Below are 18,645 nucleotides of genomic sequence, written 5' to 3' on the forward strand. Positions count from 1 at the left end.
TGAAGAAAACCTATTTTTTTTGTTGTATTTTACAGTATATTTTCATTTGTTAAGGTCATGTTGCTAAATGGTGAGTGCCATTTGCTTGGTTATTTCCTTTGATAATTTGAATTGATGTGAGTGTGAATGGTATTGTGTGATGCTAGTGTAAGTGCTGTGACATTTGTCTTTTGGTTGGCATTGCAAACAGTGGAAGCCTGATAGCACCCCCTCTCCCCATTACATTTTGTCCATTTATGTTGGTATTAGGGCATTTTTCACATAGAATAGAGGGCAAATGTGTGTTTCACTGAAATTGCTTTTCCTTCTGGAACTAGAAGTGAGCCAGTAGCTCCAAGATTTGTCTGTGACCAACTATGTTAGGTGCTCCTGTAAAAAGAAAATTTTTTGCCTGGTGAAGTTAAAAAATAGTTGCATTTGTTATCAATAGCTTTCTTATCTAGGGTCAGATTCAGCATAAGCAGTAGCTATAATACTTTTCTGAAGATGTAAAGTCAATAGATTTTTTTTTTAAGAAGGAGTATTAGAAGGGACAAAGAGAGTTAAGAAGAAAATCGTGCTGTTTATAAACACTAAGAAAATAATTCTTAAGGATATGATGATAATTCTTATAAACTGTTTATTTAATCTGTGAGAGTGAAAATCCTTTTAGTTACCATAAAATTCAAGTTTAGATAAACGGTATTGACACTAATTATGTGTGGCTCATCTGACTGGATCATCTGTTTCTGATGATGAAAAGGATTCCTGTTAAATGGTGGCTTTATTAAATTTTAAGAGACATGAGCATGGCTTGTTAACCACAACTTTAGTTATTGATTGATTCTAGCATTATTTCCTGGTCTTAGCTTTTCTTTCACTTATTAAATTGAAAGAAGTCTTTTGAAAATCTATTCTGAGGTGTGTAAAGTGAATCACATCCTGGCATTGTCCTCAAGGGGCTCGTAGTCTTGTAGGGGTAGAGATGTCTGTTGCAAGAACTATAGTACTATAAATCAGTGCTGAACGTTATAAATCGTTTGTCACAAGAACAGGACAGATAATTTAGGACAATGATTTTTCTGAATTAGCTAGTTCACCTAGAATATGTTAAAAATGAGTTGTTGATGGTGCCCTGAGATACTAATATTCTTTGCCTCCTGCTCCTCCAGTGAAACCTCTCCATCGTTTGAGTTAAGCTTGCTGAAGCCCAGTTAAGGCAGTTAGAAGGAAGTTTCTCTTCTGTTGCCTCATTCTGTAGGCAGGGATTCCATGACTGTATGAGTTAGTCAGGGAGACAACGCATAGTCTTACTTGGCCTACCTTTTTTATTGTATTGTTTTAAATAACAAAGTGCTTTTGTCCCCCCTTCTCCAGGGCATCAGTCTCTTTACATTAACCAATGCTTCTTTGTAAGAGTGGCTTTGAAAAAGGCATAAAATTTTGAAAAATTTTGTCTAGCAACTTTTTATTATAAGTGTCTAATAACTAATACGTTTCTAATAACTTTTTAGTCAGACTGTATCAGCCAATTCTAAGTGCATGTGGGTCTTCCCCCAGAAACCTGGTTGGGATCTAGCGGTATTCCAATCCGAGTGGTATTCAGGATGGATGAGAAAGAAGCCCATGAGCACATTTTCCTTCCGAACTTTGATCCCTTTAATTCAGTTTGTAGCCGGAACCGGAAGTATCTATTTCCGGTTATTCCTTTCTCAAAATATAATGTAGATTCCTGTTGTAATTTAATTTTTGTTCCTCTTGGTAAATGTGATAATTAAAGTACAGTGAGATGTGCAAATTGGACAGTGAGTTGAATGTAAGAGCCCATTGGGGCATCTCTTCTCAGTGTCACTTTATTCAGGCCTTCTGATACACTCAGAGTCTCTTGAGATTCCTTTCTTACTTTCCTTCCCTTCCTCTCATTTCTTTCCTCTGTCCAAAGGTATCACCACCTAAAGTGTTTGTTAGGAAGACAGTGTCAGGATACTGATCTTATGGGAGGTCAACTAATTACAGATTGGCTTTTCGTTTTATGAAATGAATTCTTCATAATAGGATTTTATCTGTCAGAACCTTAGGTTATTTTTGGTGTTAATCCTTTTAAAGAAGGAATGTTTTACTTGCTTTAATTAGCTTACCAAGGGAATGATTGATTCAAATGGTAAGTGTTGGGAAAGTCTTAAATGCAGTTTTAAAGGTGGTGAAGTGTCCTCTCCAGTGGACACATTTTCATGGACCTCACTCCTCTTACTTTCCCTTGGATCAGAAGTTACACAGAAATACCATTGAACCTTAAACTTCATAACGCAGGGGAGGGCAAAAAAACCCGAAACAGAACAAAATGGGGCCTGGGAATCAAGCTCATAAAAGATGGGTTAATAGGGATGCCTGGGTGGCTCAGTAGTTGTCTGCCTTTGGCTCAGGGCATGATCCCAGTTCAGGGATTGAGTCCTCCATCAGCCTCCCTGTGAGGAGCCTACTTCTCCCTCTGCCTATGTCTCTGCCTCTTTTTGTGTCTCTCATAAATAAATAAAGAGAATATTTTTTTAAAAGATGGGTTAATAGGGAAAAATAGATTTAGGTATGCTGGGGTAGTTCATAAAGAAATGTGACTCAAGCGAGAGGTTAGAATTTGCAGATTATATACCATCTTAACAAAGGTGATAAGGAATAGAGAAGAGTTTAGATAAAAGAGAAAGGGCTTGGGGTTTCTTAGGGAAAGGAGATTTATGGTAAGGTGATTAGGAAATGCATGGAAAATCAGGGTTGTTTAATAGGGCTGGTTATGCATGAAGAGTCAGGCAGTCTGAGTTGTTTCTGGAGTAGTTCTCTTCCTGGTACTGGACTGGACGGGGGCTACCTTTACAAGTGGAAATTTACATCCTTCTTCTGGCCCAACTGGAAAGGGGGTCTCTTTTCCCAAACTTGCTGTTTCTTAATTCCCTTGAGCTCAAAATAATCTTCATGCTAAAGTGCTGTATTTTGTGGTGGCATATTCTGATCCTCTCCAATGACTAAAGGTTCTAGGTGACTGTTAGCATTACACCAGATTTTAGGAGGCTTGCTAATCCTTTATTTAAGCCTGTAATAACTTCTCCATTTGAATTTGGAACACCAGTTTTCTTTTGCAGTAATCCGTTACAAATATACTAATATTAAGGTTTTATAATATATACAACATATTAGTATAGTGCTACATGTGTATGACTTATATATTTATGCATCTGGATTATTCCCCTTCTGCCCCCTTTTTTTAACTGGTGAGTTCTCTAATTAAAAGTTTTGGTGGCTACTTTAAGTCTGTAAAAAGTCTGTAAATGTAGTTGTCCTTATTAGTATACCAAGCTTGTATTTAAGGTGTCCATTCGTATTTCTGTTCAATTTGTATATTTCAGGTTTTTCAGTTCTTTTCAACTTCATGTACATTTCTTAAAACACAAATTCCTCTTGATATCTGACAAGCTTCTAGGCATATACTGTACACATAATAGTCACAAAATATTTCACTAATGAATTTGTGAAAATTTTGTGTAAAATGAGGTTGTTGATTGGTCATCATTTACTCCAGAAGTTTCATAGATTCATTGCATAGCAGTTAGGAGTTAGGATGAGAGAGTTGAGTAGACAAGTTAGAAATGACATGTTGAGAAGTAAGAGCCAACACAAAAGGAAGATAAGAATCCATCTGTATAGCTTCCCGAGGTTATTTATTATGGAGCCACAGTCTTACAGATCTCAGTAACCCCAGGTATGGACATCATTATATTGAAGCAAAGGGCAGCAATGGATGACTGCCTGTCCTGTCTTTACTTTGGCCTTGGGCAAGCTATTTCATCTTTCTGATCCTCCATTTTCTCTTTTACAAAATGAAATCACAGGGTTAGAAAGTTTTGGGTGTCTCTTATGGATGTGAAATTCTGTATCTACAGCGATGAAGACAATCAGCTACAGGTTCAATTAGATTCACCATATTTTGTGCAATAGGAAATTGTGAGCCTGCCATACACATATTTTAGAGATATTAACTTTAGAATGGTTACATATTGTTTTGACCAAACCTGGTTTGGGATGTGGGCTACTGTTAGGGGATAAGACTTTGAGGGTGAAAGAAGGTGAATTTGGGCAAATAAGTGGAAACTATCTGGAGGTGGATTTTAAAAATAAGAACTAATAGACAAAAGCAAGTGATTAAACAGGAAATTGTGAAGTACTGGGCTCCCTGCCTCTGGGGAAGTAAAGCAGAAGCCACATGACCACTTGTAAATGACATTGTAGAAAATATTATTTGGGTAAAATCTGTTCAACCTTGTAACCATCCCATCTAGGAGGAGCTCTACAAGTGTTGGGGAGCTCTTTGAGGCGACCCAAGGTAAGTTAGGAAAGTATATAAGAAGGAACATGCCATGTATGGCCTCCTTGACAGGTTTTAATCCTGGGATGACACCTTTCCAGGAGCTGGTCTGGATTCTGGGGGAGGTCCTCTCTCCTTCCCTGTTGTAGTGGCAAGCTTTAAATACAGTCTTTGTTTTCTTAATTCTTTATCCAACAGAGGTAGCTGTTGTTTACCAGTTGGAACATTTCTTTTCAGGATTTATTCCTTGCATTTGCCTTCTTAATACCTTCTGTGTATACATAGGACATAGTTTCCATTCTGTTCTGTAACTTCGTATTTTCTCCTAACCATGTAATGTAGTCATCTATCCATGTCAGCCCTTGTAGATCTCCAGAAAACTCTCAAATAATAGTGAGCGTTGATAAAGTTTTTACTATATGCCAGCACTTTTTAAAGTGCTTTTTATATATTACCATATTTATGTCTCACAACTTCATGAAATAAGAACTTCTATTAGAAATGAAAAAAAAAAAAACATAGCGCAGAGAGATTAAGTATTTCACCTACAGTTGCACAGTAAATGGAGGCAGCCTTAGAATCTAGGCAGCCTGGCTTCAGAGTCTGTCAGTCACTTCACTACAGTGTTTCTCAAGCGACTGTGGTGTTCCTTTCTATGCTTCTATCATAGTTCATTGACTCCTCTCTGGTTGGACTTTTAGTGCTATCCTCCCCCTTTTTGCTACTACAACATACCAGGTTCTATTTTAAGTCTAGAAATACTTCTGTAAGAGAGCATACACCCCAATCCTTGTCTTTATGATAAAGTCACACTCTGGGAGGGAGTGCAGATAGGGGACATGCTATTTTTAAAAATTTTGAAAATTGTGTGGGAGAGGAGAAGGTGAGAGGTGGTGTGAAGAAGCAAACAAGCAGCGAAGGGAGTTGATGGCAGTGCCATGGTATGCCACAGGTTTCCTGAAGATGATCCATGAGCAAGGACCTGGCGAGGAAGGGATGAGCACCCTGTGGACTTCTGTACAAAAGTGGATCAGCAGAGGGAAAGGCCTAATGTGGGTGCATGTGTGGCACTTTCCGGGAAGACTTAGAAGGCCTGCTAGCTGGAACAGAGTGGGTGGGGAAAGAGTAGAAGGTATCACAGGAGATGAGAGGGAGCAGGGAAAGGAGGAGGGGTTCCAAAGGGGGCAGAGCCTTGTAGGTCGTTTTGAAGAACTTTGGCTTTTAATCTTTATGAGATACTGATCCATAACATTTTGAGGAGAAGAGTGCTTTGTTCTGGCTTACATTTTACAAAGATCACTCTGTCTGCTGTGTTGAGAGTAAACTATAAAGGGACAAAGATAGAAGGAAACAGGGGAGAAGTGTTACTGGTTAGAGCAGGGTGGCAGCAGGGAAGTGGTTGAAAAATGGTGGTCATCCTTCCGAGGTGCAGTTAGCGGGGTTTGCTGATGGATCGAGTATCAGAGAACAAGATGGATTAAGAATAATTCTGTGATTTTTGAAAGGACAACTGGAAGGATGGATTTGCTATTCGTGGATTTACCATTAACTTGCCCAAGTGTCTTGATGCTGAATTTCTGAATCAAAGAACAAACTTGTGGCTTTCAGTACTTCTGATTCAACCTTTAAGCCACTTGCTTTAGAAACAGAATGGATGCTTGATTGTCTTATGGGATTAGGGTTTCAGTTTTAGAGCAGTGGAAATGTATGTCATGTCAAGCTGGCTTTCCATGTGGCATAACTAGGTGTCATTATTTTTCAGTGTATGATACTTGGTTTTGCAGATTCAGAAACTTTTTCTGTAGATTGGCCTAGAGTTAAATGGGCCCAGGGACCGATTTCTTAATAGCCAGTCTCACTAATTCAGTTCCTTATGTAGGCATATCTGACCATGGTCAATAGCTGCCAGCATCCCAGAATTAGAAGAACCACCCCACACCCCACATTTCTGGAGGAAATTTCCTGATTTACAGAGGTGAGTGACTTTCAGCAGCTGGCCACAGGATTCAGAGCTAGTTAGGCCTACCTGGTGCTTTCTTACTGTGCTGCTTCCTGTGTCTAGTCTTTTGTCCAGTGTGCAAGAATATCACCCATTTTCTGATTTCCTCCTGCTTCTTCCCAGACTCTCCTGTCTTTGGTCTCACCCCATTCCCCCTATCACTTTTGTCTTGTAGCTTCTTTTAAAAACTTGTGTACACTTCTCACTGAAATTCCCTTTTCTATAATCCAACTTTCCTTATATCCTTAACCTCTTTTTTTTTTTTTTAAAGATTTTTATTTATTTATTCATAGAGAGAGAGAGAGAGGCAGAGACACAGGCAGAGAGAGAAGCAGGCTCCAAGCAGGGAGCTCGACGCGGGACTCGATCCCGGGACTCCAGGATCATACCCCGGGCTGCAGGCGGTCCTAAACCGCTGTGCCACTGGGGCTGCCCTATCCTTAACCTCTTAACAAAAGTCTGTGTCCTTGGCAGGAGAATAAATCTGTTTCCTATGCTCACCTTTTCTGTTTGTTTGTTTGTTTGTTTAAATTTAAAAAGACAAAATCATTTCTTCAAACAAAATCTTTCACGGGTCTTTGATACATGAAGCACATAAACACACAGTAACAGGTTGTAGTGGAGGATGAGGAGGAAGACTATGGTACCCTTTGCTTAGCCTCCTCTGCATCTCTGACTGCACCCCTCAGGAACCTCTTTGGGAGTCAGGGTTACATAGTCCTGCTTTGTTGAAAAAAGTACCCTGGAGTCTCTCTGCAGGGATGCATGGTGATTCTCCCACAGGGCTACTCACAGTTCTCCTTGTCACCTCCAGATTTCCGTTCTTCCCCTCTGTGCAAAAGAACCTGGGCTCTAAAGCCCATTTCCTCTTCTCACTAGACTGAACTGCTGGACATCAGGGACTTTTTATCTTTCTTTTTTTGTGTGTGTCTTGGTGTGGGTGAGTGAAGGAGTGACAGAATGAATAAATGAAATGCTGAATTACTGACCTTATTGATAGAAGTTTTAGGTGAACTCAGGAACTTGTCCAGGTAGTAAGCATCATAAAGGAAACCCATTGAAGCTGAACTCACATGGGAATTTCTTGACTGGTTTTGTATGGCCAGTTCATCAGTGTGGTTTGTGGTGCCTAGATACAGTTTGAAGACATGATTGTTTTTTCTGTGATCATCTGCCTCGGGTGTCTGCTCTGCTTGCCACTGTTAAAGATTTTGAGAAATTTTTGCTCTTTGGACTCTTCTGGGTTGCAGTGAAAACTACAACCCTTTCTATAACATTCCTTCTTATGGAGCATAAAATATGTTATGTTCTAGTTTTTGTTTAGTTAAAATACAATCGATTCTTGAGATCCCAAGACTATACCCCCGGTTACTTTGGATATAAATGTCTGCAACTATCCTGAGTTATATATTTGAATACATGTTAGGATGATTTTTTTTTTTTTTTCAGATTGTTAAATCCCATCAAGTCTTAGAGTAACTTTATTTTCAACTTTCGGCAGCCCCTGGCCCAACTCTCAAAGTCTCTCAAAGTCCTGACAGTAGTTATGGGGGTAGACAGTGGCATTGCTACAGGCTACTTCTTTCTTGACTGCTGTTTTCAAATTAGAAAAGGCATCGTGGTTTTTGAAGTTTATCACGCACATAAATCCTTATTTGCTGAAATATTTTTGTGTGTTTCACATGACTACTTGCTTAACTATGAATATATACAATAAGTGTTCTCTTACTTGAATATTTAAGTACAGAGGATACTCACATACAGAGTAGTGAAGACTGTGCTTGCTTTGTACAGAAACAGATTAATATGACTCTCTTTTTAGTGCTATTGTGAGGAAGAGTTTTTATGAGTATATCAGTATGCATGTAGACATAAAAATTAAGCGTGCCCGGGTGGCTCAGTCAGTTAAGTGTCTGACTTTTTAAGATTTTATTTATTTATTTGAGAGAGTGAGTGAGTGAGCGAGAAAGAGAGCACAAGCAGAACAAGAGATAGAAGTAGACTCTCTGCTGAACAGAGAGCCTCATGTGGGGCTTGATCCCAGGATTCCGGGATCATGACCTGAGCCGAAGGCAGACACTTAACTGAGCCACCCAGGCACTCTGACTCTTTATTTCGGCTCAGGTCATGATCTCAGGGTTGTGAGCTCCAGCTCTGCACTGGGTGTTGGAGCCTGCTTAAGATCCTCCCCGTCTCCCTTTCCTTCTGCTCCTCCCTATCCCCCCCTCAAAAAAAAAAAAAAAAAAGAACTATAAAAGTCAGATATATATTTACAAAATAATTTTTCATGAAAGAAAACTTTGGGTGAAGACCTAGTCATTGTTGTGCTTGCTTCAGTAGCACATACACTAAAATTGGAAGACCTAGTTATTATTATTTTTATATTGATTGAGCATTGAGTTGCAGGAAAGATGTAAGGAAGAGGAGAAAAGAACATGAAGAGAGAAGCAACATTTCTTGCCTACCTGCTATTTGTTGAGAATTGTGTTTTTCTTGATGTATCCAGGAGTGTGCAATTAGACTGTGCGCAGAATTCAGAGAAACAGACACTGTCAGATACTGTGTTTCTACTTTGAAGACATTCGATGTGTTATAATCCCTATAAATTTCTGTATTGTTTTCATTAAAAAAACATTTGCTCTGATTTTTATTACACAATCAAAACCCAAGTTTGATTTATGTCCTGAGATCTGATCTTCAAGGAACAGTGAATCTTAGGCATCCATTCCAGCTCCAGCACTAACTCAAAGTGTGGACTTTGGGCCACAGTTATTACATCTTCTTGAATCTCAGTTTTCTCTCTCTTTTTAAAAAAGATTTTATTTATTTAAGAGAGGATGAGTGGGATGGGGAGGAACAGAAGGAGAAGCAGATTCCTCGCTGAGCAGGGAGCCCTACGTGGGGCTCAGTCCCAGGATCCCAAGATCATGACCTGAGCAAAAGGCAGATGCTTAACCAGCTGAGCCAGCCAGTGGCTCCTCATCTCTTTGGTGAAATAAAGTAAATGACATGTCATCTTTATTTTCTATGCTTCTGTGAATTTTAAGATTCTGTACAAATTATTTTTGTATTTAGTAGTTGGCAGAAAAGAGGGAAGGATTTCTACATGTTTTCTGCATTACTCAAGTTAGTGTTCTAGTCAAGGGTATGTCTCTAATTTAGAAATATGTTTCAAGAAAATAAGGATTATATTGAGTTAGCTTTACATGTAATTTTTGTTTTAATTAATATTTCAAAGCTATCTAAAATGAGGACTTCAGAGATTCATGTTACTTTAAAGTTTCTTAAGGTGTTATTGTTACCAGCATTCATATTTTGAAGGACAAATCTTTTAAAAATGTGTCTGTGTTGGGTATGTTTCTAAAGAAATTGTTTTACAGGCTTCTATTAACCTGAACAAAGCTAAACAAAAAGAACAGGATGTAAGAAGGGAATGTTTAGAAAAAGAGGATTCAGAGAAATTGGGTTAAAAGTTTTCCTACTTTATTTGGTCACATGTAAAATGTGGCATTAATATTCCATAACAGGGCTATGATTTTTGCTTTGATTATAGTTCTGGTCTACCCTAGCATTTTAAATCCATATTCAGTAAAAGCATGAAATAATATTCTAAGTAAATTACTCAAGCATCTCTATTTTGAACTTTTCCTCTTAATTCTCTGGTGTTCTGCTTACTCCCTTAAAATCAGCCTTGGACTGCTTTATGACCTGATTTAGTGTTTATTGTGTCATCAGAACATTTGCTCTGGGGATGCCTGGGTGGGTCAGCGGTTGGGCATCTGCTTTAGGCTTGGGGTGTGATCCCAGAGTCCCAGGATCGAGTCCCACATCAGGCTGCCTGCATGGAGTGTGCTTCTCCCTCTGGCTGTGTCTCTGCCTGTGTCTCTGCCTCTCTCTTTTTGTCTTTCATGAATAAATAAATAAAATCTTTCAAAAAACAAAAACAATAACATTTGTCCTGGATTGTTATAACATATTGGCTGTGCTGTTTTCAGATATGTTACGTAGCTAATTATATAATGGTTAACTTGGTGAAATGCTGTGTAAATGCTAGCTGTGATTATTATTGTCATTAGAATATAGTGGTTGGTGGTAATGTTACCTCCTTTTTATTTTTCATACCAACATTTTTATTCTGTGGAAATGTTTCTTCATCTCTAAAGAGCCTTAAAATTTTGTATTCAGTTGGATTCTTTCCACACCACTAGGTTCGTTGCACTGTTATCAACTGTCACATTATTAGAGAATGTTTCCAAAATCTCCCCCCAGCTTCCTTCCCAGCCGGTGACTCGAATTTCCAGAAACTTGATGGGCATTAGTGGAACCTCAGATTTAGTGTGTTCTATGTGAATTTGTTGCCTTCTATCTCATTACTCAGCCAGCTGCTTCCTTGAGCCAAATTTGACCTACTGTCTATTTATGTAAATGAAGCTTTACTGGCAGATGCTACACACACACACACACACACACACACACATTTGTGTATTATGTACGATTGATTTTGCATTAAAGTGACAGAATTAAAACTCTTCCAACAGAGGACCTGTGAGTAGCAGAGCCTAAAGTATTGACTATGTCGCTTTTTCTGTAGGATGTTCGCTGATCCCTTGTAGACTTTTGAACTTTCTTGGGGTTTTCCTCAAGTATATTCTAGCAAGAAAACTAATCTCCTTTCCTTTAATCTTTTATTTTTATTTTTTAAATTTTTTTATCTTCCACATGCATTCAGTCGTCACATCCCTTTTCCTTACCTCTTAGATTCTTTTTCCTTGAGTTTCATTTTATGTCTTGCCACCATTGTCATGTTCTTCAAGTTTGGTTCCACTCTATGTCCACACTGCTGCCAAACACTTCCCCATTGCCCACTAACTTAAATAGAAACTCTTCAGCCTCTTTCTTAAATCTCCTTCCATAATAGAAGCTTTCCAGTCTCTATAATATATATGAATTCTGTAGTTCAGTACTTCCCTCCTACTTTTAACCTTCTTGTCTTTTGCCATGCTGTAACAGTTGCCTGATGGTTTCTCTGCCTCTAATTCTTCTTTCTCCTCCTACTGTCTGCCTTAAAAATCCCCCCAAGTTTGTTTGGAAGCCTTGTACTATCTTTTTCTGTCTATATACTCTTTTGTTCCCCATGATATATATGTTGCCTGTGTGTCTTTCTGTCACTAGAGGCATTATTATTTGATGCTGTGTTGTTGATGTTCTTTTACATCTCATCCATTATAAACTATAAGCTCGTTGGGTGCAAAGAGCATGTCTTCTTTACTGTGTTCTCTTAAACTCACAACATCATGTCTTAGATGTGCTTAATAATTAAGAAAATGAGTCACATTATAGGAGGCAGGCCTTTTAATTTGAATGTAATTGTTGGTGACCTCACAGACTCTCTTGGATGTTTGCCATGTTTCTAGGTATTATAGCTAAAATTCTTGAGGAAGCCAGATGTTACTTCCTCGTATAGATTCTTAATGTAAATGGAAAATTATTTTTTTGTTTGAAAAGGTATTTTGCATTTACCACCAGAAAACTGTGTACAATGATGTGCATGGCACTAATAAAAAAGTAAAACCAGGTGGTAGAGCCAGGCAGTAATTCTCTTGGATATGCCAAATCTGCCAAATTCAGATTTTTAAAATTCCATTAACAAGTTTCTTTTATTACAGGATTCCAAGTGGAAAAATTATACCAAAGCTCTGTGATAAGTTATTGAAATGAAACATTTAGAGATGATGTTAAAATAGTATTTTATTCTCTACTTATTCATTTAATCATTCTCTGTATACCTCCCAGAAGGTCTTGAAGTGGCTGTTGATCACAAATAGCTGGTTCTGTTAATCCCAGGGTTTTGTTTTTGTTTTTGTTTTTTTGTTTTGGCCGCCAGTTCTGAGTTTGTATTCTTGAAAAGGTTGGAGAAAACATGAATGTGCCAGGTGTAGAGACTTCATTTCACAATGGTGTGTTCTAAAAGTTACATGTCTTGAAATTGGGCTGCTCATACTCTTAACTTCCTCAGTTTAGAAAGGTAAAGATTGCCAGGGGGGCCAGGAACACAATTTGGTGCATAAAGCCTAGTGTACCCCAGCATCCAGAAAAACAAAAAAAGGAAACAAAGCATCACTGTACCCCAAAACCCATGTACTTGAAAAAGAGTTGAAGACTTGAAAATTTCATTTTAAAATGGGCAAAGAATGTGAATAGTTTCTAGAAAAAGATTTCCAGCACCACGGAATTGACCACTGTTTTCTGGCACACAGTCAGTGTTTGCTGTATATGTGAATGCCAGATGAGGGAGTAATGTATAAAATATATCCCAACCCCCTCCTAAGTAAAGATGTGCTTAATAACCAGCCATGTTGACCTTGGAATCAGCATTTCTACTTTTTAGCATTTATGCTAGGGAAATAAGTAGACATCTTAGCATAGATTTCACATCTGGATTTCCACAACCCAGAAACACTTTCTCAAATAATCAAAGATATCTATCCATCCACATATGTACATATGTATGTATACACATGCTCATTGTAAAATCATTTTTAATAGTGAAAGATTGGAAACAACCTAACTGCCGATAAGAATAAGCTATAGTATATCCACATTGTGATGGGTAAAAAGGATAAGATTGATGGTTATGTAAAGATGTGAAAGGAAAAAGGTATTTGTAAAGCAAAATGTAGTTTCATCCTTATGTGTAAGTACTGAACATGGGTCTAGTTACACATTATATTTGCATATGTGAGGGCTGGGCTGGCAGTTAGCATAAGCACCCTGTAATGCTTAAGCATAAGTACCTGGGGAGCAAAAGTGGGGAGATGTGTGAATTCCCAGGAGAGAAGGTATATTATACCTTCTGTTTTTTAGACTTCTGTTAGAATTTTTAAAAGTATGTTTAACTTTTATAGTGGTCAAACTCCTGGAAAGTCATAGAATGGGTTTTAGGTACATTTTCATTAATATTTAAAATAACTTAATTGAATGACTAACTAGAAAGTGGCTTTTAAGCATGATTTATATCCTTGAGAATTCTGTATAAAGTTTTTGCTTTTGTAATGGGATGATAAAGACATGGTCAGATTGGATGGCTGTTGTATTCTCTAATGGTATGATCAGTAGATGTGTAGTACAGGAGTCTTATTATAATATTTTCTCTTTCAGCAGTTATTAGAAAATCCAGTTTCATGGTAGAAAGCCTTGTTAGGATTTGGACAGTTTATATGCACTAACATGAGTTTCTAAGAGTACACTTGTGAGCAAAACAATCAAACTGTTTTTTCTTCAATCTTTTAGAAAAGCTCAAGAGGAGAACAAGAAAATAGTGCTAGCTGGATGTGTTCCTCAAGCCCAGCCTCGTCAGGACTACTTTAAGGGACTGAGTATCATAGGGGTAAGCTCTACATGATGGGGGAAAAAAGAAAATCTTGTGTTGTTGAAACATGTAATGGATCCACATTTTGATTCTTTCTTTCTTTCTTTTTCCTTTCCTTTCCTTTCCTTCCCTTCCCTTCCCTTCCCTTCCCTTCCCTTCCCTTCCCTTCCCTTCCCTTCCCTTCCCTTCCCTTCCCTTTTAAAAAAGATTTTATTTATTTATTCATGAGAGACACACAGAGAGAGAGAGAGAGAGGCAGAGACATAGGCAGAGGGAGAAGCAGGCTCCTTGCAGGGAGCCCGATGCAGGACTCCATCCCAGGACACCAGGATCATGCTCTAAGCCAAAGGCAGCTCAACTGCTGAGCCACCCAGGGGTCCCAGATTTGCTCTTCCTGTTTTATTTACAAACTATGTTGCACTTGGGACTATGTCTCCTCATCATACTTCCCCCATTGCTGCTGAAATTTTGTCATGTCTCTGTAACTTTTTCACTGTAGCACAAAAACATTCTAGATTCTCTCACTTAAAAAAAAAAAAAAAAATACCAGGGTGCCTGGGTGGTTCAGTTCATGAAGCATCTGCCTTTGGCTCAGGTCATGATCTCAGAGCCCTGGAATGAAGCCTTGCATTGGACTCCCTGCTTAGCGGGAAGTCTGCTTCTCCCTCTCCCTCTGCTACTCCTCCTGCTTGTATTCTCTCTTTCTTTCTGGCTCTTTGTCAAATACATAAATAAATCTTTAAAAAAAAAACCTAACACAACAAGCTGTACAGAATTTAAGTCCCTTGTTAATACCTGGCCTTTCTCTGCCTGTCCATTACCATTTTTCTTCCCGTATCATTGTTGTTTCTCCATCCCACTGAACTCCTTGTCATCTCCCTAGTACATAGATGCCTTTTTTGGGAATTTGCCACCTCCCTTATATTGCACCCCCCCTCCCCCCAGTCGCAGCCCCACCGTTGCCCATCCTGGGACGCCCCCTCTGACCCCCTGTCATTTGCTCTCTCAGCATCTCACAGGGTTATGATTTTACATTTACTTATTTATAATTGTCTGATAAAGGCCACCTTGCTACTTAAATTACTAAATTCACAGTGACTGTGTTTCAGTCTGCTTTTAAACACTGATCATGTTTCTCCAACCTTCCCCGTGATGCCCAACATACAGTAGGCACTCAGTGAGTGTTTTGTGACTGACTAAATGAGTCTTCCTGCTCTTAGCATCCTTGGGTCAGGGGACTACCCATGTCATCCGTCTTACTCTTTGTGGCCATTGGTAGTCACAGAGTGCCCACAAGTGGTTAGCATTCCATCAGTATCCGTTGACCACATGGTGGTGCTTCATCCTTCCTACCATTCTACTAGGGCTGTACTCAATATGCTCAGTAATCTTCTTTAAAAAAAAAGGGGGGGGCTATATTAATTTATAAAAATGTATGAAAATATAGTACCCTCAGAGAAAAATTATGTGAATAATTGGCATCTGGAATGAGATTCATTGGATTTTTCTGTATTTGATTTACTACTGACAGCCTTTTTTTTTTTTTTTTTTTAAGTAATCTCTATGTCCAACTTGGGGATTGAACTTACTACCCTGAAATCAAGAGCTGTAAGCACTACCGACTAAACCAGCCAGGTGCCCTGCTATTGACAAGTTTTTTAATACTGTATTCTCAGTGTAATGAACTTGTTTTCTGCTGTCAAGTCCTTGCCCACTAGAAAATTCAATAATCTTTGAACAAACATTCTTGTGTTAAACAGAACCTGAATGTTTGAGAAGTTTAGTTTGTTTTCACCATTTGTCTGTTTACTTTTTGATTACTCTTGGTTTAAGGAATGACATGAATATGGACTCCTGAGTTATCTATTCATGTGAGACTAACTTTCTCCATAAACATAGTCCTGCTGTGTTAGGGAAATAGGAAACTCGTTAGAATTCTGTTTTAGGATGGAATGTGCAAAAGCATAGGATTCATCTCAGATTTCATCTCTAGGAGTTAAATTATTGGAATAGGATAATTTCTTTAGTATAACAAATCCTGTTCTCTGTGTACATTATGGTAACACTTTTCTGAACTCCGCTGTGTGCAGTTAAGAGCTCAGTATATGTTAGGAAGTAGGGGAGGTTCTGAGGGAGCATCCCCAGTGCTGCTAATGGATGGATGATACAAACTCATGGCTTTGGCAAGTAACCTCTCTCACCTCCCCATTTAATCTAGCATCTTTTTGTTCTGCCATCCAATCTCATTCTTTAGATTTATGTATTTTGCTTCTTTACAACTGGAGAACTAACTATAGATCACATATTTAAAAATGGGAATAGAAAGAATATTCATAATTCCATCACTGAAATACAATAATTATGACTTTGCTTATTTCCTCTAGACTATTTTTCCCCTGTGGTTTTTGTTTTATTTATTTATTTATTTATTATTTATTTATTTATTTATTTATTTATTTTTTAAAGTGATATGACTATTCTCTTTTTAAGATTTATTTATCTGTTCATGATAGACATAGAGAGAGAGGCAGAGACACAGGAGGAGGGAGAAGCAGGCTCCGTGCCGGGAGCTCGACGCGGGACTCGATCCCGGGACCCCAGGATCGCGCCCTGGGCCAAAGGCAGGCGCCAAAACGCTGAGCCACCCAGGGATCCCCTTTTGTTTTAAATGTAATCTCTATATCCAGTGTGGGGCTTGAACTCACAATCTTGAGACCGAGAGTCACATGCTCTTCCAAGTGAGCCAGCCAGGTGCCCCCCACAAAAGGCTTTTTATTTTAATTTCAAATCAGTATGTTGTGAAAAGTTTCCAAAAGTGAAATTGCACTATTTGTAACATAGTTTGAGTTATAATCTAATTACGTCTTCAGATTTAGTGTAACTATTAAATTATAAGATCATTCTTTGTAAACATCATTTTATAGAGCGATTTTTTGCAGCAATATAACATTTATCATAACTGACTGTTTATATGTGAATGTCATGTCCACAGAACCTAAAATTTTAAAAAATCTGGGGAAGGAAACCAAAATCATCTATAATTGGTATCTGAAAAGACCCGTTTCTGAAGATAATTTTTAGAATTGCTACAAAAACAGAAACCTGAAATATAGTGAGTTTAATTGAAATAAAGAAATGTATTATATTGATTTAGACGAAAAAATTCTGAAGTGTTAAAAAAAATGTTTAAATTCATAGATGTAGGAAACTGGTTTTAGGGATTATATTGCAGGGTTTTTTGTTTTGTTTTGTTTTGTTTTGTCTTTTTTAAACAGACGAAGTAAAAACTTACTCCTTCACAAAATTTCCCTCACAGAGTACCTGAGACTCCTGGCTTTAATAGAAGTGGAAGAAAGAACCCATGTAACTACATTCTGGGCTTCTGCTCTCTGCTAGGATTTGTCTGTGTCACCCCACAATACAGAGAGGGTGTGTCGGTTCTTTTGACCAAGTGATTGAAATAAAAAGCTGCCTTGAGGTGGGGATCAGTGGGGGAACAAGCTACTTACTACACACCTGAGTTAAAAAAGACATATTATCCCTATGTTTGCAAGTACTTATGGAGTAAGCCTGTAAAAAAGAAGATACTTAATAATTAAGAAGGATGTTATTACCCTTGTAACATGTGAATTTCCATCAATATCAGCCTCTAGAAATGGGACATTTAATTTGTTTTCATAATCAGAGATAACAATGCAGTGAGGGCACATAGCAATCAGTTGTCAGACCCTGGGCATGTTATTATCATCTATCCTACTGTCTCTAGAAACTATCTAGCTGTAATTAATATTATTTGTGTGGTGGCGAATGAAAAAAAAAATCAGAATATCAAAACCTACCAACCTCTGGGTTCAGAAGAACTGGCTTTGGTGACTGTAACATCTGTACTTTTCCCATGATGGAGCACAAAAATGTCTAATTTTTTTATGTTTGGAAAGGAGAGAGAAAAGATTTGGAAACATCCATGTCTTGGATAAAAAGGTCTTTTTATAACCAAAACTTATTTCCTTGAATGGTTAAATGAAATTTTACTTAATATCTAGAATATGTGTATTTATAGGTAACTCGTACAGAATCAGGATCTTTAAAAAATTTTTTTCAGGATCTTGAAACGTTTTATCTCAGAGTGAAAAATTTCACATGTCTTGGGGCAAATAGTTATGGTTAACCATCCACCTTGGAATGAGTTTTCATGCAATGTCATTTTTTCAATCACTGCTATTATTTGTTTACTTTGGTTACTCTGTGTCCAGCTGCAGGTAGTTCCAGGATCTTGTGACTATACCTTTTGGATGTTCCTTTCCTTCTGTTCAGCTCATTTGTTGGCAAGAAAGTTTCTTTTAGATTAGTCAGCTGGAAAGCTCCAAGTTCTCTGTTAAAGTCTAATAGGAAAAAAGAAGAATAGATTGCAGAGCTCAAGAAGCCTGGCTTCAAATCCCAGGGCTGCCACATCAATTTTCCTTTAATAAGTACTTACTGAGGGTCAGTTATGTGGCAGCTGCTGTTGCAGGTGCTAGGAACACGACAGCATCGAAAATCATCCAAGATCTCTGTCCTTACAGAGCTTATGTTCCAGTTCTTAATGATACCTGGTTTAAGCCTAGAACATCCCTTCTCCAAGAAAATGTGGTGGGATGGGTCCTGAAGACTTTAGGGAGATTGGTGAGTTGAGAATCTCCTCTTAAGGCTGAGATGTACTTTGACACATATACTTTGACTCATTAGTTAGAAGTTGTGTTAGGGAATAGGTGGGTTAAACCATTTATTTGCTTAAGTTCTTCTTAAGGTAGTATTATTTCTCCATTTTTTGCAGTAGTCGTCATTAATAGGCATGACATTTATTAGGAAGGCTGACTCGTACTCCCTTTAGGAAAGCATATTTACAAAATTGTACATTTTGTGTCAATTTCCTGTGCTAATTCATAAACAGGGACTGCATTTGAACTT

General features: G+C 38.1%; 1 protein-coding gene across 1 annotated transcript in view; it reads left to right on the plus strand.

Moving 5' to 3' along the window:
* CDKAL1 (CDK5 regulatory subunit associated protein 1 like 1) overlaps positions 1-18,645 on the plus strand; it is a 635,724-nt gene that overhangs the window by 164,204 nt on the left and 452,875 nt on the right. Inside the window, 1 exon segment of the mRNA NM_001284447.1 lies at positions 13,620-13,716. Within this exon segment, the coding sequence (NP_001271376.1) occupies positions 13,620-13,716 (97 nt within the window).

Source organism: Canis lupus, chromosome 35, assembly GCF_011100685.1.
Source record: "Canis lupus familiaris isolate Mischka breed German Shepherd chromosome 35, alternate assembly UU_Cfam_GSD_1.0, whole genome shotgun sequence".
Classification (NCBI taxonomy): domain Eukaryota; kingdom Metazoa; phylum Chordata; class Mammalia; order Carnivora; family Canidae; genus Canis; species Canis lupus.